This window comes from Lontra canadensis, unplaced genomic scaffold (genome assembly GCF_010015895.1).
Source record: "Lontra canadensis isolate GAN:19392208 unplaced genomic scaffold, GSC_riverotter_1.0 scaffold6, whole genome shotgun sequence".
In the NCBI taxonomy this organism is placed as follows: Eukaryota; Metazoa; Chordata; class Mammalia; order Carnivora; family Mustelidae; genus Lontra; species Lontra canadensis.
The window spans coordinates 33,792,014-33,815,436 of record NW_022631000.1 but is presented as its reverse complement, the minus strand read 5'-3'; the positions used below and the strand labels follow the sequence as shown (position 1 = coordinate 33,815,436).

At 39.8% G+C, this 23,423-nt stretch overlaps 1 protein-coding gene and 1 pseudogene across 8 annotated transcripts in view; one reads left to right on the top strand and one right to left on the bottom strand.

The window, feature by feature from the left end:
• The window catches only part of PLCH1 (phospholipase C eta 1), a 218,913-nt gene that overhangs the window by 64,731 nt on the left and 130,759 nt on the right, over positions 1 to 23,423 (top strand). Inside the window, exon 1 of one of the 8 annotated variants that reach the window (XM_032852563.1) lies at positions 3,423 to 3,913. The exons of the other annotated variants lie outside the window; for them this stretch is intronic. Within the exon in view, the coding sequence (XP_032708454.1) occupies positions 3,871 to 3,913 (43 nt within the window). The 5' untranslated portion in view covers positions 3,423 to 3,870. Of the gene's footprint in view, positions 1 to 3,422; positions 3,914 to 23,423 lie in introns of those variants that run through there. 8 annotated transcript variants of the gene reach the window in all.
• On the bottom strand, positions 8,433 to 8,905 carry LOC116864706 (annotated as a pseudogene).

The window sequence follows — 23,423 nt, the reverse complement described above, 5'->3', positions numbered from 1 at the left end:
CTCTGTGTTTCCAAGCCAGAGGCCCTAACAGCTTCTGCCATTGTGGGAAGATTCTCTAACTGGGAAGAGTGAGGAATTCTGAAGCTCGGCTTGAAATCCCGTAGATGGTTTTCATGACCTGAAGCATGGAGCCGGTGGGAAGGATCTGGGCCTGGAGTTAGCTTGGGTTGGAAGCCTGGTTCTAGCACAGCTCTGCAGTCTTGGACATCTTGGCCAACTTGAATCTGTCTCCTTCCCTAAGTTTAAAATATGAGTACTAATGTAGCACCTTGCGGAATTTTCATGAAGATCGGAGAAGGTATTGTTTACAGTGTTTGGTAAATGATAGCTTTTATAAGAATTGCCTCACAAAGTGATGTGGCTCCCATGTTTGTGTCAGTAGGTTTTCTCAATGGACTTGGCAGTTTTGGAGCAGGTGTGCGCCATGCTGTTGCCCTGAGTTGGTCTCAATTTGGAATTATGTGGCTGGCGAGATTGAGGTCTGTGTGGAGATGGTATAGCGTATCACCTCTTCAGCATGGGACTTGATTAAATAAGGTTCTGTCCAGCCAGTGATTGGAGTGCCCATTCACTCACCTTCTAGAGATTGAATACTTATTTGCCCAAGCACAGGGCTGTGGCCCTTGGCCTATACTAGCTCATTTACCTTCAGAAATACCCTATGAGGTGGTTGCTAACATCTCTACATTGAGGCTCTTTAGGCTCAGAGAGGCCCCCTTCTGTCAGGTAGTTAGATTTTAACAAGTAAAAATACAGGAAATTTTGCATGGGACGTACTTACACTAAAAAATTGTTTGTAGTTTATCTGAAATCCAGACTTAACTGGGTGTCTGTTTTATCTAGCCACCCTACCCATAACTTCCCCAAGATCATGCAGTGAGTGAAGGACAAAGCTGGGACTTAGATTTTCCTCCATCTGACTTTGAAGCCCATGCCGTAGTCTGTTACTTGGTGTTGTGTCTTTGATAAATCAGAAGTAGATCTCAGGTGTGAAATGTAAGGAAATCATTGTTAGATGGGGTTTAAAGTCCTTCTCTCACTGTCAGTTGACAAGCTGAACTCGGAGACACTTTTCTCTTTCACCTGATTGGTGGAAGATAATGGTTATCTTCCACAATTAGAAGTAGAAATAGAGATAGCTAATGAGGGCTTATGAGATACCTATTATATATGCCAAGTACTATGCTAGAACTACTCTGGAAAGAGCCCAGTCTTTTCAAATGAGGAGTTCAGATAAGAGGTTAAACATTCCAGAGCTGTGTGGTTGTTGCGGTGACCCAGTCAAAGGAAGCACCACTGACCCTGAACGCCTGGTGACCTAGACTTGACATTATACACGACCTTCTGCTGCGAGAACTCTGGGGCGTAACTCAGGGCAATGTGTGTCAATCATCCAGTGTCTCTGCTGACCCTAGAGTAGGTGTTTCAGTATGAGTCTTTCCAATGGGCTGCATAGAGAATTACTTGCTGCTGCCAAAGAATTGGATATTTAATAAGGTGTAGATATTTCTGGATTCTCAAAACCCATGAGTTTTCCTTGGTGGTCAGACACAAGCTCAGGATATATGCCAGCTTTCTAAAGGCTTGCCCGCCTGCTTGCGGGCACTGCCCATCGCTGTGGTGTTGGGCTTGGGCTTCATGTTCGAGCCATAGGTCAGCCTTTCCAGGGAGGAACCTGGGGAGATTTGAGGGCTAGAAGGCAAGAAGCATGAAGAACATACTGGGAGAAGACTCGCTGTGGATGAGTTGGGGAAAAGCTGTCTGCTCCCTTCCTCTCTCCTCACTCTCCCAAGACTGTTGTGGGGAACCTCTGGAAGAAAAGGAAAGGAGAAGTTTGCCAGTCTCCCTTGGGAGCACTTTGGTCTCCATCTCTTTTCTGGACTGAGTGAGAAATTGACGCAAAGCTGCCCTTTGCTTTTCAGGTAACTTTGGTTCTGGCAAGTCAGAGGAATGAGAAACCCATCATTTGACACCAATTTTGTGTCTTGGGGACACTAGTGTCTTTTTATAGAAGACTATATGGGAGTATTAATCATTTGAATTATTTAACAGAAATGGGTATTTCTGATACCTCAAATTTGGGGGTACCACTCTACATTTAAAGTACTGTTTCATTTAAACAGTGAACTCCACTGCATTTCTAGGTTGTTGTAAGGGATTTCAAGACTAATAACCATAGTATGACAATGATAATGCAAAATAACTGATTCTAAGCACTTTATGCGTATTAAATTCTTACAATAGCATTTGAAGGAGGAACTATTATTATGCCTGTTGTACAAATAAGGAAACCAGGTATCAGACCATTTAAGTAACTTGCCCCAGTTCACACAGATGGTTGGTGGAAGAATCAGAATTTAAACCCAGGTAGATGGGCTCCTAAACTCTTAACTGTTTTGTTGTATATTTTTGTGTGTGTGTATATATATATACACACACACAGAGTCTTGTGAGAAGGATATTCTAATTATGCATACTCACACATACATCTGTGACATTCAGATTTCTCAGAGGATTTAAGAGTAAACAGTAGGGTCTGCAGATGGGATGAGGGCCATGGCAATTTGGAAACAGGTGAACAGGAAGTGGGATAGAGCATGATACCTCAGGGGAGAGGGATGGGTTAGTGATCTGGGCTGGGTGGTCCTATGGGAGTGGAGTAGATGGGTTGATGGTGACATTTATGGGATAGGTAGTGCTGGGATTGTCAGGGGTTCAGTGGAAGCAGGGAGAAGAAAATGGCAAGAGGTGTTAGTATTAGAGAATTCTGGAAGTAAGGGAGTTAATGCTCAGGATGGAGAGACCTAGTTACAAGTCTGAAATGCAAGACTACAGTAAATTGCTTGTGAAAGACATGCCCTGCCTTTCTGTCTGTCTACCTGTCTCTGTAAAGAAGTTGATAAAACATGCAAATAAATGTTTATGCATATTTTAGGGAAAACTGGACTTTAATAATATGCCGGTTCATTCACTAAAACTGGCTTTTTCAGACGCATTCTCGCTACTTAACTTGCCCACAGGGATGTGATTTTTACCTGAGAAGTAGCCATCACTGCTCAAGTATTTAGAAACTGTCACCTCTTTCATTCTAAGTTGGAAACCTTCCAGTCTTGTCTATAATCATGGCTATGTTTGTGTGTGGAATAAGGACAGACATCAAGGAAAACCTTCAACACTGTCAGTAATCTGTGCTTACCTGGACTGGCACGAAAGTAGTGTGCTATGGAGAAGAGCACAGATAGCTTCCTTTTTAATGGATTGCTTTTGCCTCCAGTGGAGTGATCTTTGCTTCCGAGAGTGTGCGTGTCTGTGTGTGTGCTTCTGTGTTTCTCTGTGTGTGTGTGTGTGTGTGTGTGCATGTTCATTTTCTGCATTCAGCCTGCGTCACTACCCTGGTAATCTGTGTTTCTCAATGGCCCCTTGTAGGTGAGGAGGGTTTTTCTTTGAAGGCTAAAGAGCTCCACTTCCCAGACATAAAATGTGCACAATGCCTTGAGGGTTTTAAGCCCTGCGCTAAGCATGCATGTCTCATACCCAAACTAGCCACAGCGCCTGCATTCCCACAATAGCGGCAGCCCTGAGCAGATGCTTCCAGTGCTCTTATCTGGCTGTGCTTTTCACTTTGGGACAAAGTTCTGTAATCATATCTCCCGGATTTATTTTCTCCACACCGTAAAGCCTGAATTGTGAAGATCGCATCATGCCATAAAGGGCAGCATGAGCCAAGTTCTTGGGGCTGCTGAGGATTTCTTTGCCTTTTTTTTTTTTTTTTCCTCTTCTCCTTTCTGGAGATGTGTATCAGAAAAAGGCTTTGCCTTTAGAGAGGAATTTGATTGCTCTTGCCAATAATGTGTAAGAGTATTAAATTTAATGGCAGACCTTGAAGTATATAAAAACTTAAGTCCAGAAAAAGGTAAGAGTCATACTACTAATTTTAAGGTAAGTGGAATGGTCCTAGTGAAAGATGGGATACATTTGTGATTTTATTTTCTGTTTAGTTAAGTTTAAATATTTATTTGAACTCTTGACAGCCTATTTGAGATAGTCTATTTCAGTCTGAGATAAAAAGGTAAAGTATTTTTGATGAGGCGAAGTGGTTTTTGTTTTTTGTTTTTTGTTTTTTTTCCCCTGGCAAATGTAGACTTCTGTAACAGTAAAATTTTCAGGCTGATGAATAGGAAGCTCATTGTAATGAAGTGGTCAGTGGCAAAACCACTGTATTCTTAGGTTGCAAGTCAAGGATGTAGCTATGCCTAAAAATTGTATGTGTCTGACACCTATGAACAGTGAGCTTTAATGTAAACATTTCGAGTCTTACTCAGTTTGAGTCATGAGTAAAGCTGTATTTTAACTTTCTACAATAATCTGGACAGAATGTATTTGTATCAGTTAAAAAGAGTCATGTACGGTGAAAATAATTACCTTTATAAAATGACACGGTATAAGTATTCAGCATAGATAAAATGGAGGCAGAATCCATGTATCATGTTCTTAGAATCTGTCAGCTCCTGTAGCATGAGAGAAGCATTTGAAAGTATGAGTGAGGAGATCAGAATTTAAATTATATGGAGATTGCTCTTGAATTATAAGAAATACTCCTGCCTGGTCAGACAGAATAAATGACATGTCAAGAAATGTCTTCCAAACTTGTCTTCCAACTGAAATTCGTCTGTCATTTCAGGTTATTCATGTGGGTCTACTTAGATGTAACTTTATCATGTCAGTGCTCCTTGTGAGAGCCTGTCTGGAGACTGTTGCTAGTTTATGGTATCAACTTCAATGTGTCATGTTCACGGTTCCAGCCTTGATGCCTGCTTTTTATTCAAACTATGAATTAGACCATGGATGAGATTTCCAGAGCACAGCTGAGTTTTCTAAGCCTGGGAAGGAGCTTTTACATAGAAATAGGGTAGGATTTGGGAATTTGGATAACTCAATATGCAGTTTGTCAGAAGGATTTTCCATTTAGAGTTTTGTCTTAATATGTTTGGAAACTCTCCTGTATGCTGAATGCAGGAGTAAGTTGAAATGCATAGCATACTGTGAGGACTGTTTGGCTTTGCACATCACAGAAATAAGGATGGAAAGGACTTCCATTACTTTTACCATAAAAGTAATCTCTAAGATTGAATTAAAGTGAAACATTATGGCAATTTGAGTGAATTTTTCTAGTCATCTAAGTTTGTAAAATGGATGAATGTGAGGTGTCTTGTTTCAGGGATGATGTTTTCACGTACAGATAGTCTTATCTTTTTTTCATGAGCATATATTTCATATTTTACTTATTTTTAATTATTTTAATGATTCATTTTGCTGAGCGAAAAATTTTCTGTACTGACTGCCCATATTGGCATTAATCTTAGTGGATGACAAGACTATTTTTAAAGAAATCTTTCTTCTGCATTCCAGGACAGTTTTAAGTGAAATATCTTAAATTATACAGATCAGTTCCATTTCAGAATGTAAAACTGGTAGATTCTAATTTTCATCAAATCTGAATTGTATTTATTATTAAACAATGTTAGTGGAAGTGGTTTCGATTGATGGGTCTATAAAGTTGAAAAATGTTCATTCAGATCCAGAAAGACCAAAGAGAAGAAACCCGAGTTTTGATGGCATATCCCTAGTCTTAAAACGTATATTAAGTATAAAACTCAATGGTTGCTCCTACATTGTGTATTTATGCATTAACTTAGGAAAATATTATTAGTCTCAAATTTTGGTATATTGTACTAAGCTTCTGAGCTGGAAGTCATCTCAGTGTTTCTTACAACACTCAAAAATTGTAAGGTACTTGAACTGCAACATAAAAACAGCAGTCAGAGGAAGCTTCAGGCATGTAAGGTGAATGTTTTTAGAATCTTGTTATGTCTACGAACCCCAGCCTCCCTTTCAGCAATAAGAACTAATACTAGTTCTTACTTCACAAGGTTGTTATAAGAATTACTGGTATAACACCTCTGAAAGCATTTGGAAGATGGAAAGGCCCCAGAAATATAAGATGATCTAATTCTAGAAATAAGGGCAATGCACATTTCATCTACTTTAATTGAAGAGAAATTGTATTTGTTCTAGAGTACAAATAAAAAATGTTGACCTAGAACCTTGGTACCATCTGCTACTAATTTTCCCCTTGGCTTAGTATAACCTACATGACAGCAGTGTGCACACTGTTATTGAATGTCCTATGCTGATGTCAGTGTAGGAATGAGTCCTAGATTTCTAGAGCAGAAAGAAACCATAGCCACCTTACTCTTTTAAGGAGAAAAAAATAGGCTACACATTTTTTTCTCTAAGACATGAAATAGATTTTTGGCTGGAATTGAGCTCTCCAGTTCCCAGATCATGATGGCTGGACCTACTCTATTTAATCATACAGATTTTTGCTTTTAGGAGATGCTGAGCATTTTAGATACTTGTGATTTCTGTCTTTATGTCATTTGAATTCTTTGTACAAGGGAGGGAAAATCGAGAGTTTCTCATGGAATCCATAACTGTTAATAAATAATTGGTACAAAGATATGTTGAATGCTTTATATAACAAGGGCTAGTGGGGGACATGAAAAGTGAATAAAAGTATTAACCTTTTTTTCAGTAATTCATAGTATAGTACAAGGACATGCTTCTATCATGTAATTATGGTAGCACCGTAATAGAGGAACATTCCAGTGGTAGCTTGAGTGTGGAGAAGTAAGCAAGGGATTTCTGGAGGTAATATTTGAGCTAAGCCTTGAGGAATAAGAAGGATTATATCTTGTAGATAAACAAGGATTGAAGATGAGGAAGTAGGCAAGGGCACAGTGTCATAATAAAGACCTCATAATCTAGGCTAAGAAAATTGGACTTTATCTCTCCCTGCCCCCTCCCCTCGCCCTACCTAAGGGAGAAGGTTTTAAGCTGGGGAGAGATTAATGTGATTTGAATTTCAGAAGGATCTCTGACAACAGTTTAGAGACTGGGGTGGGGGTTGGTGCGGGGGAGAGATGAGACTAGTGCAAGGGAGACCAGAAGGCTTTTGCAGTAAATAGGTGAGGGTACAGTGGTCTCAACTTTCTGAGCTTAGACCTTTCATGAGAAAATACTGGACTCTGAAGTTGACATTGGTGTCCTTTGCCCCAATCAAAGCTGCCCTTTGATTGCTTTTTCCTCTGTATGCACATTTTGTCCAATTACTGTCTTGCAATTGGAATATATTAGCTATAAGTAGGTAATTACCTGATGTGAAATATAACATTTCTGCTCTTACTAAGTTTGCAAACTCTTTTTATTAGACAGGATTTTGCCTGATTATGAGTAGCTCTGTTTTTCTTTTTTAAAAATTTTTATTTATTTATTTGAGAAATCGAGAGAGAACATGGAAGTGGGAGAGGAAGAAGGAGGCTTCCCACCAAGCAGGGAGCCAGATATGGGGCTTGATTCTAGGAACTTGGGATCATGACCTGAGCTGAAGGCAGGCACTTAACTGAATGAGCCACCCAGGTGCCCCTCTTTTTTTCTTCTACAGAGAACGAGAAATGTTTTCCCTAAGAAGCTCAGAGCACTCCAACTCAACTTTTTTTAGGTTATAAGATATTGATTTGAATGTTGTCATGCTGCTTGTGTCATCAGTCCAAATATAACAGTAGGGAGGTCAGTGGCCATATCTTGGTATTTAATTTTGTTCAAAATTACTATTTCCCTATTTAATGAAGAAGGTGAAGCTCATGATACTGTGTACTTTATTCTCTTTCATAGATCAATTAGTCTAGTTCTGAACTACCTAGTAGAGTGAGTTCTTTATCATTGTTCTTATTTGGCTTTTCTTTTTCTTTTCTTTTCATATATTTTCTGTTCTAGATAAATTTTAGAAATAGACTGGATAGTCTGCAAAGTAATTCTGTTTTTGTTTGTTTGTTTGTTTGTTTTAAATTGGAATTGCACTGATTATGGAGTAACTGAGGTGAATCACTAACTTTTAAGACACTGCCTTTCAGGAACATAGTAGGACTCACTAAATTTTAGTATGTCATGTCAGTAAAGATTTCGAGTTTTTTTTTGTTTTTTTTTTCAAAGATTTATTTGAGAGGGAGAGAGAGATAGTGTGAGAGCATGAGTGGAGGGGAGGGGTGGAGGGAGAAGGAGAGAATCTTGAGCAGATTCCCTGCTGAGCATGGAGCCTGACGTGGGGCTCCACTCATGGCTCACACCCAGGACCCTGAAATCACGATCTGAACTGAAACCAAGAGTCAGACTCTTAACCGGCTGAGCTACCCAGGTGCCCCTAGAGTTATTTTTCTTCATGTAAGTTGTCTATATTTCTTGTCAGGTTAATACTTGTGGTGGTTTTAATTGGTATTGTGAATAGATTTTTGTCAGTTGCATTCTCTCCTTCCTTCCTTTTTTACAGGGAAAATAACTTTATTTTCTTTGGGGGTATGGGTAGATGTCTAGTCTCAGAATTTCTAGAATTGCTTCTTCGTACCAGTGGGCTTCATGACCTTGAGCGTGTTGAAACATCACAGTTTTGCTCAAGGGCCAGCACTTGCACACTGACAACGTTACCAATCTGGACATCCTTGAGGCAGCGGGATAGGCTCATAGACATGTTCTTGTGGTGTTTCTTGAAGGGGTTGTACTTTTGGATGTAGTGGAGGTAGTCTTGGTAGATGACAGTGGTCTTCTTCATCTTCATGTTGGTCACCACATCAGACAAAATCTGCCCTTGGATAGAGACATTACAAATAAAGGGGCATTTCTTGTCAACATACATGCCCTCCGTGGCCTCCTTGGGAATCTTGAAGCCCAGACTGATATTATTGTAGTATCATGGGAGCTTCTCCTTGCCAGTTTCTCCAATTAGGACCCTCTTATTTAGAAAGATGGTCAGCTGCTTTTGGTAGGCACGCTCATTCTGAATGTATGCCATTTTAAACACAGTATAAAAGAACTAGTACAAGAAGTATGTTTTCTTCTCTTAACCCTCTCTACCTCTTTCCTAAATAAATGACTTTTAACTCTTTCTACTAGCCTTTTTGTAGGGTTTTAGTTTTACTTTCATATCCCTAAATGATGTATTTATACTACTCTGTTGATTTTTCAGTTTTTGATATCATCTGTTGATTTCCTTCTATGGTAGATGAGGAATTAGCTCACTAGCAAAATCCCCACATCTCTTTCAGTTACTTTGTTAGTTGGCTATCTATGTAACTTTAACAGTTTCACTTACACTTTTTTCCTCTGCTCTGCCAAATAGAAATACTCTACCTAGTGACCATAGTACTCCCTTTACCCATCCTTTCTCTCGCTTGTCCCTCCTTACTTCTCTCATATATAAACATTCTTTAATTCCTTTTCAGTATTCATTATTACTCCTTTCATGTTTCAATAACAGGTTGATTTTATTTATTTTACTTTTTTTCCCCAAGATTTTATTTATTTGAGAGATGAGAGAGATAGCATGAGATGGGAGAGGGTCAGAAGGAGAAGCAGACTCCCTGCTGAGCAGGGAGCCTGATGTTGGACTTGATCCTGGGACTCCAGGATCAAGACCTGAGCTGAAGACCGTCGGCTTAACCAACTGAGCCACTGAGGTGCCCCGAACATAGGTTGATTTCTTTTTTTAAAGATTTTATTTATTTATTTGACACACAGAGAGAGAAATCACAAGTAGGCAGAAAGAGGGGGGGAAGCAGGCTCTCTGCCGAGCAGGGAGCCTGATGCGGGACTCGATCCCAGGACGCTGAGATCATGACCTGAGCCGAAGGCAGAGGCTTAACCCACTGAGCCACCCAGTTGCCCCTCATAGGTTGATTTTAAAAGTTTACTATCAATAAGCAAAGTTTACATACTATGACTGCATGAAGTTATGTGATTGTGGCTACATAAATATTCACCAGAGCAAGTAATCACCTAATTTAATTTTTAATTGCTTAATTTTAGTTAAGGATACCGCTTCAGAACATGGTATCTGAGGAAAAGGGTAGATTCTGGAGATTTCTATACCAGATGATGACATCAAGCTTATTAGAAACAAATCGAGTATCTAAAAGTCATTTTGACAACCAGCAATCTTCATCATAACTCAGGGAGATGAATAAAGTTGTTATCTCCACTTTGGGGATGACCAATCTGAGGTTCAGAGAGAAAAATAACTTGTCCTAGGTCATAGTGTAATTTTGTAATTGGTAGAGCTGACATCGGAGTACTGTTGGCTGACTTTGGAGCCTGAACTTGCAGTCATGTTCTCTCTTAGTGATGCTGTTACTTTCTTGGAGTTGGTAAGATACAGAGGCAAGAAACAATTGAGTGCCTTCTCTGTTAAAAAAAAAAAAAAAATTACCACTTTTATGGTTAATTTCTTCTCTCTGCGTATGGTGTTCCCTGGAGTTAATGGGCCTGCAGCTGCGTGAGTACTTCCTGATTAAGAGAAGGAAGAGCTGTGAGGTAGTTGACATAGGGCTTGGCATAGGGAAGCAGGGGCATAAAAATGGTTATAGGGTGGGACCAGATCTTGAAGGTTTTTAATATCCCCCTGAGGAGTCTGGGCTGCATCTAATGAAGAAGGAAAGAAAACAACTGCTTTGGAACTTTGGAGTTGATGGGTGATATAAAAGTAGTAGTTGAGGAAAAAAGAGTGGTATTTTAAGAAAAACGTGGTATTTTTTTTTGGGGAAAAAAAGAAGTACCATGAAGGACTGATAAGGGATCCTGCAATCTACCTGAGAAATTGGTTCAGGCATATCAAGGCCATGAACCCTATCATGGAGGTTTTCAGGAATGATCCATTACTATCTCTAATTACTTGTCAACAAAATAGAAGCTATCATGAGTGACTTAGAGTTACTTCGGCTGTCTCTTTGAAGAAAGGTAAATGATTATTTCTATTGATCTGTTTATTATTTATTTTTAAAGATATTATTTATGTATTTGACAGAGAGAGACAGCGAGAGAGGGAACACAAGCAAGGCAAGTGGGAGAGGGAGAAGCAGGCTTCCTGCTGAGCAGAGAGCCCGATGCGGGTCTTGATTCCAGGACCCTGGATCATGACCTGAGCCCAAGGCAGACGCTTAATGACTGACCCACCCCGTGCCCCCCTACTGATCTGTTTAGAGAGATTATGATTGTAGATGTATGCAGTATAAGGTTTTCATCTAATTCCTTCTTCTTAAAATCAGTGTCCATATTGTCTGATTTTTCCAGGTAGGGTGTGAGAAGATAAACCTTGAAAGAATATACAGGCAGGGGGTCTGAGGTGCCCCTCCCCTCAAGTACAGCTGTAAAATCAGAAGAGAAGGGACAAAATAAAAGACAACTTTAAAAGACCGTTGTTTTACTCTCTTATAATTTCTCCTTGCACATTTTCCCCTCTCATGTCTATGTTCATTTATCATCATTTGCCCATTCTTTATTCTTTATTTTAAATGTCCAAAATTATATCTAATGACTGTTTTTAAAAAGACCAAGCAATACTGACTTATATTAAGTAACTAAGTAAAATTCTCCCCGCCTTTCCCACTCCTTAGATTTCACCATAGTTGACACTTTCTTTGGCACGTGGACTTGGCATCCTTCTAGGAGTGTGTGTACATGTGTGTATGTAAATGCGGAAAGGGACCGCGCCACTAGTGCAGGTTTCACAGGGAATTACACTTTTGGGTGAGGAAGAAGGACAATGGAAAATGCAAATTGTGTGGGCTAAGTCACAGTCTACCTTCTTGTTGCTACTTCTTCAGCCCTCGTTGGAAGGTGAAACAGGACTTCAGCCTGGATCTAGTAACTAAATGCCTCTTATATTGTGAGCATCCTCTTGGTGGTAAGGTTTTAAGGTTAACTTCACTCATTTTGTGCTTTCCTTATTTTCTGATTTTTGCATTTTTAAAACTTACTCACTTCTTCTCTCATGTTCTTATTGGTGTTTTGAAAAATGAAAAGGCCAAAAAATCCACTTAGAAAATGAGAGAAGGCAGGCACAGGGAGCATAATAAATAGGGATATACAAATTTTGGTGGAGGCGTGGGGAGGAAGAGGGACCATGTCTCAAGTTTCTTCTTTATCATTTAATTTTAATCTTATGTAAAGAATTTGACCAGTCCCCTTTTCCCATTCTGATGCATAGTCATTCTGAACTTTATTTCATATTCTCTCACTATTTACTTACTTTTTCCTATCTCAAATGTACGCCTTTTGGGGCACTGGGTGGCTCAGTTGGTTAAGTGACTGCCTTTGGCTCAGGCCATGATCTCGGGGTCCTGGGATCGAGTCCTGCATCAGGCTCCCTGCTCAGTGGGGAGCCTGCTTCTCCTCCTTCCACGTCCCCTGCTTGTGCTTTCTCTCTCTCTGTCAGATAAATAACATCTTTAAAAAAAAACAACAACCCAAAAATAAAAAAACAAATGTGCGCCTTTTTTCCTGAAAAAGTGATGAATGCAAGCAAGATACACACAAGGGGACAGAAGAACAAAAGGAACGGAGAAAGGAGCTGTTCCATTCTCCCTACACTTGAGTTTCTTACTTTTCCCGCTCTGTGCACTCACACTCACGCTTCTATTGGTTGTGATCTTTCCTCCTCAAAGTCTTCCTTTTTCTTTCCAGATTCCCTTGACCTAGTTTTCTCATTTCGTTTCTCTTTTCACAGAAATAAAGTTTAGGCTCAATTTGGTTTATAAGGTCACATGCGAGTCCATGCAGGTAAGAACCCATGGTTGGGTATTACCCTGGCTCTGATGTCTATCAGCTGTAAGACGCAGGAGCAGATCCCTGCTCTTCTCTTTGGTCTAGGGGGTTTTCTTAAGATGCCTTCCATGATTTTTCTTGTTCTAAGTTCAGAGAAGTATCGTTAAGAACAAACACAAAGCAACACAAATATTGGCAAAAAGCCTGCAGAGCAGAGAGCAATAAAGTGATGAAGTTCTGAAGTTGTAGGTGGTCAGTGCAAATAGAGTCTGCAGGCCTGGCTAACATTCTCTTTCTATTCCCAGGTGGCGCTCACCCTTATCTGTTTGTTTGTTTGTTTGTTTGTTTGTTTTAAAGATTTTATTTATTTATTTAACAGAGAGAGAGAGAGAGAGAGAGATCACAAGTAGGCAGAGAGGCAGAGAGAGATGGGGAAGCAGGTTCCCTGCTGAGCAGAGAGCCTGATTCGGGTCTCGATCCCAGGACCTTGAGATCATGACCTGAGCCAAAGGCAGAGGCTTTAACCCACTGAGCCACCCAGGGGCCCCTATCACCCTTATTTGAAGAGAGAGTACAGTTTTGATCACTGCAGTTAAAGAAGGTAGTGGGGGAAAGCAAATAGTAACAGAATGGAAAATGGATTCTTTCTTTAGGAACAGGTCAAGTTGAAGAGGCTGGACATAACATTTCTTGATTGGACCATCCACTTTTATAATTCTGTGGCTTCTAACTATTGGTTTTTTGTTTTTTGTTTTTTTTTTAATTTCTTCTTTTGAGGTATATGTGTATTGGGGGTAGGGGGGTTTCCATACCATTGCTTTTTTGTGCTTCTTCTTTATCCTGTACTCATGTATTATTGTCTTCCTGATATGATTCGAAGTTTACACTTCTTTGTTCAATTTCCTTAATTTCTCATTCACTCAATACTTAAGTTTATTTTCTTGTTTTTTATTCATATTGCTGGAATCTTTTCCCATTCTCACATGCAACCTGTTCTCTTTTTTCTCTTTTTTTTTTTTTAAGATTTTATTTATTTACTTGACAGGCGGAGATCACAAGTAGGCAGGGAAGCAGGCAGAGAGAGAGGAGGAAGCAGGCTCCCTGCTGAGCAGAGAGCCCAATGCGGGGCTCGATCCCAGGACCCTGGGATCATGACCTGAGCCGAAGGCAGAGGCTTTAACCCACTAAGCCACTCAGGCGCCCCTGTTCTCTTTTTTCTTTCTTTTTTTTTTTTTTAATATTTATTTATTTGACAGGCAGAGATCACAAGTAGGCAGAGAAGCAGGCAGAGAGAGGAGGAAGCAGGCTCCCCACTGAGCAGAGAGCCCGATGCGGGGCTCGATCCCAGGACCCTGGGATCATGACCTGAGCCGAAGGCAGAGGCTTTAACCCACTGAGCCACCCAGGCGTGCCACTGTTCTCTTTTTTCTTAATCATTTGTTTGTTTCTTTGTATCCCCAATGAGAAAAGAAGGACGCTAGTGTCAGGGAGAGCCCCAAAGTTCTAATCGAGGACTTTTTCCAGTGCTGTGGCATAGTGCGGGGCAGGAGGTCAATTATAGGATTTGAAGTAAAATAGCAGCAGGAAACAAAAGTTCTAATAACAGCTTAGCTCTTTAGGTAACCACCTGGGTCAATTTCTCTGGTACTCATTTTCCTCATTTAAAAAATACAGATTCTGTGCCTTTCAAAGAATTGTGAAGATTAATGAGATGAAGTGTGTGACAAGTCTTGTCCAGTGGTTGGTACATATGCCCACTTATTTTAGTATCTGTGTTACATACACACACATTCACACCCACGCACACACACCCCTTTCTTTATCTCAGGATTGACAACATGTATCAATTTTCTGTTTGTATTTTTCCTCTAACCCATTTGCCTAGCATAACCAAAATCAAAGTTAAGCATATGACAAAGGTGTGAAAGAAAAACTTAAGGAAGTAAGAAGTTAACATTTAAGTCCTTCGTTGATTTTAATTAGCGAGACAGCTTATTATTTAGAGTACATAAATGTGGAAACACATTTCCCACTCAATTCTGATAATCACAGCTTACCCACAATCCATATCCCTTGAGAATTAATATCTGATCATTTGTTCTAAGTTCTTTCATGCTGCTTCTCAAATCCAAAATTTGCTTGGCTTCTAGTCACTTAGACTGTTGCATAAATTAAGCACACTGTCCCCTTCTAAATATAACTTCTCAGTGTTGTGGATTAGGATTTTCCACAGGCCAGAGAGGATGTTTTAAAAAATATGAAGAAGAGGACCAAACAGTTTTTAATCGTGTTTTCAAAAATTAAAAGAATGAAATATAGTTATACGCGTGTGTGTGTGCGTTTGTGTGTGTGTTCTACCTTACCTGACAGGTAAAGGCTTAAAAAAAAACAACAACCAAAAAACCCCCAGATGATATCTAGTGTCGGCAGAGGTGTGTGAAAATGAGCACTTTTCTATACCGCCAGTGGGAATTTGAGTTAGTATTTCCAGATGGCAGTTTGACAGTAGGCAGACCCTTCAGCTCAGTGGCTTTACTTCCAGAAACTATGCCTATAAAAGTACTTGCACATTTGCACAAAGACATGGTGATAGGAATGTTTATGGCAGTTTTTTTTTTTTTTTTGTAATGGCAGGAAAAGTTGAACAACCTAAATGTACACTAGTAGACAGTTTTTTCTTAATGCCTAAATGTATGTGCATAAGAAAAGGTAAAGTAAGCTCAGAAGTTTATGCCTCGAACTAGTAATACCAGTTATCTTTGACTACAGGATTATGTGTCATTTTCTTCTTCATAATTCTTTGCACATTTGTAATTAGCATATATTCCATTGAGAAAAAATCAAGATCAAATCTACTTAAAAAAAATCTGGTTCTAAAAAAAAAAAATCTCGTTCTATATTGAAAACATAGAACAGTCTTTTGCTGGCTCCCAGTTGTGCTCTGGTTAGGCCAGTGCTATCCTGAGACCCGAGAGGTGGTCTTAACTGCTTTCAGCCTCTTCTCTGGTTGGGTGTGCTAACAGCAGGTCTCTTGCTCTTTCCAAGTCCCTTTTCCTCAGCGTTGCCCTTTCCCAGTCTTCGTCTTTGCTGCCTCTCCTTCTACTGCTTAGGTCGCAAACTTAACATCAAACCATTTAGAACAGTTTGTTCTTTCTTAAAGGCATCCTTTGTGTTTCTTGATAGATCCCTTGTCAGAAATAGGATCTCTTCCACCTCATGAGCCTGGTGAACTGTATTTCTAATACCTCTGCTGCATTAGTTGAGGCATACTAGCCATTGTAAAATGATTAAGCTCTATATCTTTAGGCCTTAATATACATCTCATGTTGCTTTCACAGGTGTTCCTGGATGAGTGGCTCTCTTCCAGGTGGTGATTCAGGGGCTCAGGCTCCTTCTGTCTTGTGGTTCTGCTCTTTTCAACATATGCCTCACAAGGTTGCCCGAGGTATGTCTCCTCTGCAGCCAACCAAAGGGGAAAAGAAAATAGAGAAATCACTTTTAATGCACAAAGCCTAAATTCTACTGGTCAGAACCTAAGTGCGTGGCCAGACCTAACTGCAAAGGAACGTATGAAGTGTAGTCTTTGTGTGTCCTGGAGGAAGAGGAAATGAGTTTTGGTGAACACATAGTAATTGGTGCCTTAATAGGCAGAAGCTCAACTCCTAGTTCCATGCCTACCTGTGTAATGTCTTTAAATTCTTGAATTTATTTGAGGATTAGTTTTCTTATTCATAAAGTAAGCGCATTAAGACCCATCCACTACAAAGTGTTGGTATGAAGATTAAATTTTGAGTCATCCTTCATGAAATAGCTTCATAAACTTGGAGATGTTACGCAGATACAAGGAGGACACTTTCATGAACACAGATCTCACCATTGGGCTTTTTAAAAAAAAGTGTACCTGACCTGTAGATTAGATGAGGAGCTGGCAAACTACAACTTGTGGGCCAAACCTGGCCAGCTGCCTATTTTTGTAAATAAAGCTTTATTAGAACACAGCCATGTTGCATAGTTTATTTTCTGAGACTGCTTTTGCATTACATGCAGAGTTGAATGAGTGCCAGAGAAGACTGTATGGCCCACAGAACACTACAGTGTTTACCATCCGGCTCTTTACAATAGAAGTTTGCCAACCTTTGGACTACACTGTGAGTGAGGTATTATTCGTTTGTATTTAGTAGTGTCTGAGATGTAGCATTTACCTAGGGAGTCTTTACTTGGGCTGAAAGCTCTTTTCAGAGCCCTGTAGTTCGGAATTTATGCAGTTGGAAGGCAATTTCTATAGGAAAGAGACCTCTCCACTCGAGTGGATGAACACTGTAGGCCCCTTTGCACTCCGAATAGCCAAATAGCCAAGATCATTAGCACCCTGAGTTCAGTCCCAGCTGAATCCCCTGTACTGTGCTGCCTTTGCCAGATTCTTTTCTAAATATGAGCAAATGCCCTTTCTAGAACATCATCATAATTGCTACAGTCATCAAACTTTATAGTGCTCTGCTATTGAACTCATTATGTTTGGCAAATATTAAGTGAATGATTATTACAGGGAGTAAAATCCCTCGAATGGACAGTTGACTGAGAAAGGCTTTGATATGACAAGTGCACTGTCTCATTGGTGTTGGTTTCCACTTGTTCCATAGCCTGACTTTTGCTAGTTTGAAGACCCAACAGCCTGAACAATAGTAGTACAAACTCGATCTAGTAACTCTTCTCCTCTAATGATTGGCAAAGTAAGAGTTTCTATCAGCCAGTCAATACAGATTCAGCATTTAGCATATATGGTAAGCTAGATGACAGAGGGGAGGTTCGTAGTGCCTACATTTATTAATACCCACTAGCAGTTACACATTGTGCATTGTACTAGGTGCCAAGGGTGGTAGGATAAATAAGCCCATCATCCTGCTTGAGGCCCATGAAGCTTAGTGAAAGAAGAGGTAGAAAGAATAGGCAGATCTCTTCTTACCTTTGGCAAACAGGAAGGATTTTGCTGGGAGACACTTCTATAGGCATTAATATCTGGAGCTACCGTTCCTTCAACTGTGATGATGAGGAGGTTGAATAGTTTGGCTGATTTATGGAAAGGTAGGGGAGAGGGGCAGAAGAGGAGACGGAATAAGAGAACAAAAGATTTTAGCAGTTAATGATAGAACTGGGTCAAGATTTACTTCTCCATGCATGTTCTTAGGTACCCAAATCTAACCAAAGGCACTTGTCTAAATTGATAAAATTACATGTTACAAAAGAAGTGTTTTGCAGCTATGTTTAGTACATACATTTTTGTAGCTTTCTCGTTTGTCTTTTTGTTTGAAACAGATTTTTTTTAATTTTATTTTTTTTAATTTTATTTTTTATAAACATATATATTTTTTTCCCCAGGGGTACAGGTCTGTGAATCGCCAGGTTTACACACTTCACAGCACTCACCATAGCACATACCCTCCCCAATGTCCATAACCCCACCCCCCCTCTTCCAACCCCCCTCCCCCCAGCAACCCTCAGTTTGTTTTGTGAGATTAAGAGTCACTTATGGTTTATCTCCCTCCCAATCCCATCTTGCTTCATTTACTCTTCTCCTACCCCCTTAACCCCCCATATTGCATCTCCTCTCCCTCATATCAGGGAGATCATATGATAGTTGTCTTTCTCTGATTGACTTATTTCGCTAAGCATGATACCCTCTAGTTCCATCCACGTTGTCGCAAATGGCAAGATTTCATTTCTTTTGATGCCTGCATAGTATTCCATTGTGTATATATACCACATCTTCTTTATCCATTCGTCTGTTGATGGACATCTAGGTTCTTTCCATAGTTTGGCTATTGTAGACATTGCTGCTATAAACATTCGGGTGCACGTGCCCCTTCGGAGCACCATGTTTGTATCTTTAGGGTAAATACCCAGCAGTGCAATTGCTGGGTCATAGGGTAATTCAATTTTCAACATTTTGAGGAACCTCCATGCTGTTTTCCAGAGTGGTTGCACCAGCTTGCATTCCCACCAACAGTGTAGGAGAGTTCCCCTTTCTCCGCATCCTCGCCAGCATCTGTCATTTCCGGACTTGTTAATTTTAGCCATTCTGACTGGTGTGAGGTGGTATCTCATTGTGGTTTTGATTTGTATTTCCCTGATGCCGAGTGATATGGAGCACTTTTTCATGTGTCTGTTGGCCATCTGGATGTCTTCTTTGCAGAAATGTCTGTTCATGTCTTCTGCCCATTTCTTGATGGGATTATTTGTTCTTTGGGTGTTGAGTTTGCTAAGTTCTTTATAGATTTTGGACACTAGCCCTTTATCTGATATGTCATTTGCAAATATCTTCTCCCATTCTGTCAGTTGTCTTTTGGTTTTGTTAACTGTTTCCTTTGCTGTGCAAAAGCTTTTGATCTTGATAAAATCCCAATAGTTCATTTTTGCCCTTGCTTCCCTTGCCTTTGGCGATGTTCCTAGGAAGATGTTGCTGCGGCTGAGGTCGAAGAGGTTGCTGCCTGTGTTCTCCTCAAGGATTTTGATGGATTCCTTTCTCACATTGAGGTCCTTCATCCATTTTGAGTCTATTTTCGTGTGTGGTGTAAGGAAATGATCCAATTTCATTTTTCTGCATGTGGCTATCCAATTTTCCCAACACCATTTATTGAAGAGGCTGTCTTTTTTCCATTGGACATTCTTTCCTGCTTTGTCGAAGATTAGTTGACCATAGAGTTGAGGGTCTATTTCTGGGCTCTCTATTCTGTTCCATTGATCTATGTGTCTGTTTTTGTGCCAGTACCATGCTGTCTTGATGATGACAGCTTTGTAATAGAGCTTGAAGTCCGGAATTGTGATGCCACCAACTCTGGCTTTCTTTTTCAATATTCCTTTGGCTATTCGCGGTCTTTTCTGGTTCCATATAAATTTTAGGATTATTTGTTCCATTTCTTTGAAAAAAATGGATGGTACTTTGATAGGAATTGCATTAAATGTGTAGATTGCTTTAGGTAGCATAGATATTTTCACAATATTTATTCTTCCAATCCAGGAGCATGGAACATTTTTCCATTTCTTTGTGTCTTCCTCAATTTCTTTCATGAGTACTTTATAGTTTTCTGTGTATGGATTCTTAGTCTCTTTGGTTAGGCTTATTCCTAGGTATCTTATAGTTTTGGGTGCAATTGTAAATGTGATTGACTCCTTAATTTCTCTTTCTTCTGTCTTGTTGTTGGTGTAGAGAAATGCGACTGATTTCTGTGCATTGATTTTATATACTTTGAAACAGATTTTAAAAGGGATGCAGAAAACACAAGGTATGTAATTAAAAAATCTTTGTAGAATTGAGCTATTGAAAATACCTGTTTTGTTACTCTAAGAAATTTGCAGAACAGCGCAGGGACAAGGTCTCATTCCACTTGGTATCCTTAGGAGAGACATAATGTCCTACCTGGAGTCTAACTCCATAACTGTTTACTGGTAAAATATTTGGAATTTTACAATTGGAATGGAAGATTTAATACCCTTTTTGATTACAAAACAAAGGGAGAAAGAAATACATATACCTAGAAGGCAAAGATCAGTGAACAGTTCAGAGTTCTCACTGGGGCTGGGATATTTGGTTGCAATGCACCCTCTGTTTGGTCTGGCCTCCTACTTTGCCTCGACTCAGGCTTGTGATAAAAAAGCTTTTAGATGATGGCAGTCGTTCCTCTAATTCTTGTGACTGACCCCAACATAAGCTTGTCTAAGCAGTGCTTTCAAGATCTTACTGAATTACACAGGTGATAAGGCCCCCAGCTGGGATACGGAAGATGGCAGCTTCAATTTGGGTCAGTTGTTAGGCTTTCTCTATAAATTCTGCTGATTCACTAAGGGGAGCATCCTCCCCTTTTCTTCAACATGCCAATTCTTCATGTGGCATTATGTTTGAAAACTGTAGGCAGTTGGGGATTTGGGCTATATGGAATGTTCTGCAGAGCACATCAGACCTGTGTTACTTGGTAAATTTCATATGAAATTGAATTACCTACGAAGTCACCCTAAGGGAGCCCCTCGTCCTGAGGTAACTTAAGAAAAAGAAAATTGTCAATTTATTTTCCAATGAGTGAATTTGTTTTTAAAAAGAAGGATGTTGATTTTCTTTTAATAATGTAAAATCCAAATGCACAAAAGATGAGACAAAACTCATGAGACTGATACGGGTAAACAGGTAGAAGGATTATTGTTGTCACCCACCTCCACCACTCTCCTCCTACTGTAGCTGAAATAATTTAGCTAAAGTTCAGGTGCAGCTGAAGTTAGAGCACCTCTGATATTAGGATATTAGGAGAGAATATATGTTTTTCAGGGACAGAAACAGCACTGTTTTCCTTCATAAATCTCTACACCCGTTAGTATAGTGTTGTGTACATGACAGGTTTCTAGGAGCTATTAACTATTGAGAAGTCCTTATTGTATAAGACCTACTATTGCGGGCTGGAAATAGCCTTGGAGTTTTCTGCTGCAATCTCAATTTCAGATGCCTTTAGTTTCTGCAGCATTCTTAAGAATTTCAGAATTTGCTCTGAGAGTTAGCTTGGAGAGAGAATAGGTCAATAAAAGTGGCTGTTAACTTCTGAAAAGAACATAGCTCCAAAGTTGGCGTGTTCAGATGGTCACAAGTTTGCTGTTTTAAGAAAAGTTTGACTTTTGATGGTGTTCAGCCTGTTTGGCCCTGAGGACCACGACACAGAGTGGGCAGAGCCTTCATAGTTCAGGTGCTAGTGCTTTCTCGAAACTTCCATGCCTCCTTGAAAACGTCTGGCTCCCCCGTCCATGGATATAGATAATGAGTCTAAGAATTGCTTTCCATGTTAGGTAAATCACATAGTGGGCCCTTGGCATACCAGTGTCAAATGAAGCACAAAGGTCTTTCTTCTAATGATTGAGTGGTGTTTGAAAAAGATTAGGTGTGAGTGAACATCTCACCCTTGGCAGGTGCTCAGGAGCAGTAAAGGAATATTATTCAGTTTAGAGCTTCAGAAGCTTCCTTTCCTCTTCAGATATCCTCTGTTATCCTGATGGACTAGGAGCTTAAATGACCTGTACCCAGCATCCTTCCTGGTCTTCAGCTCTATTGCTTCTTCATACTTTGGAGAAACTGGGGAGGCTTGGCATCCAGTGACTGGTGGATGGTGATGGGCTCCACACATTTCCAAATGGGATAGCTGGGGAGACAGTTTGGATTTTTGCCTTTCAATGTGGTACTGCCTCGTTGAGCTTTAACTCATGACAGGTGGAGAAGTTGATTCTGTGGTCTGCTGGGTAATTATGTGTTCTAAGTAAGATTAACTTCTTAATTACTTCTGAAGGAGAAGTGTAATATTGAACTGTGATTGTTTTTGGCAGGCAGCCAGGGAGAAAGCACAATTAAATGTGTGACTACTTCTTTCCAACTATGAAAGGCATACCTCTAGGTAGGATTATTTAACCACTGGATCAAGACAGACTGAAGTCATTGCATCAAAGATGAATAGAGATTAAATGTAGAAAAAAACTTCTTTTAAATCAAGTTTTATTTTTTGAGGAGTAATTCTTTACTAAATTACTTTGTGCTTTACTGCTAGAGCTTAGGAGTAAATAACGGGAAATGATTGGGAATATCTTTTCTTTTTTCTCAAAAGATCTCAAAAAAAAAGATTTTATAATTCAATAAATATTTTTGAAATAACAGAAGGGAGGGAAAAAATTCTGTTTCCTGCCACTCTCCTAAGTTTTCTGGCTGGGGCCCTATAAGTTGGATGGATAAAAGGCAGAATAATAAGAAAAACATACACATTTAAAAATATGTTTTATATGACAAAGGAGCCTTCATAAGGCAATGAAGAGCTAAAGAAACAATTGAGCCTGAATGTTTTTATACTAGGTTTGATGAAGAGTGAAAAATAAAAGTATTACGACAAAAGGGTGTGAGCTAAGGGTAGTAAACTGGGGTAAACAGCACTAGCTCCATGTTTGGATTTCTCCTGGCATCCTTGTCTTCATAGGTAAGGATGTACTTTATAAGGAGGTTTAGGATGGGCACCTCTCGCAAGAGAGCATTGGGTATGACCTACTTCGGAGGAAGAGGAGGAAGTCAGAGAGTTCTTCCTGTACCTGCCATGTCCAATACTCAGTATGCCAAAGTGCCATATTTTGGGGTAGTGTATCCTGACCCCATTAATATTATTACTATAAAGTTAAACTGTGAGTTCTAACTATTTCCTCTAATCCTTTACTTGTGCTAATCAGTACTCAGCTGAAGGGCGACCTTCTGCAGATCTCCAGAGGGCTCTCTCTAAGCACTTCTCTCTTCTCCTGTAACCTGTCGTATGAACTCTAGCTGCCTTGTTCTCAATGGAATCCCAACTTTGTCTTCTCAACTCAAGACCGCTGAACTATTCCTGGTTTCCCCATTTCTAAGTCTAGAAAACCTCTCCAGACCATAAGCTGAGGTAACCATTCAATTCATCTCATGTGATTCCCAGCTCTTGGGGATTACTGTTCTTCATGGTCCAGGTTGGGGTGGGGTTCAAGACATGCTTCCCCAGAATATGGCACCTTGGCATGTCGAATATTTTAAGCCAAAGGACTTAAGAAATGGCATGTACAGGAAGGACTTTCTGACTTTTGTCCTGCAGCAGGTAGTAAAATCCAAGAAGGACATTATTTCTCAGCTTTATTGAGATATAATTGATTATATTACATTAATAAAACATTATATTACATTAATATAATATTGTGTAAGTTTGAAGTATACAGTTTGTTTTATTTGGCACACTGACACA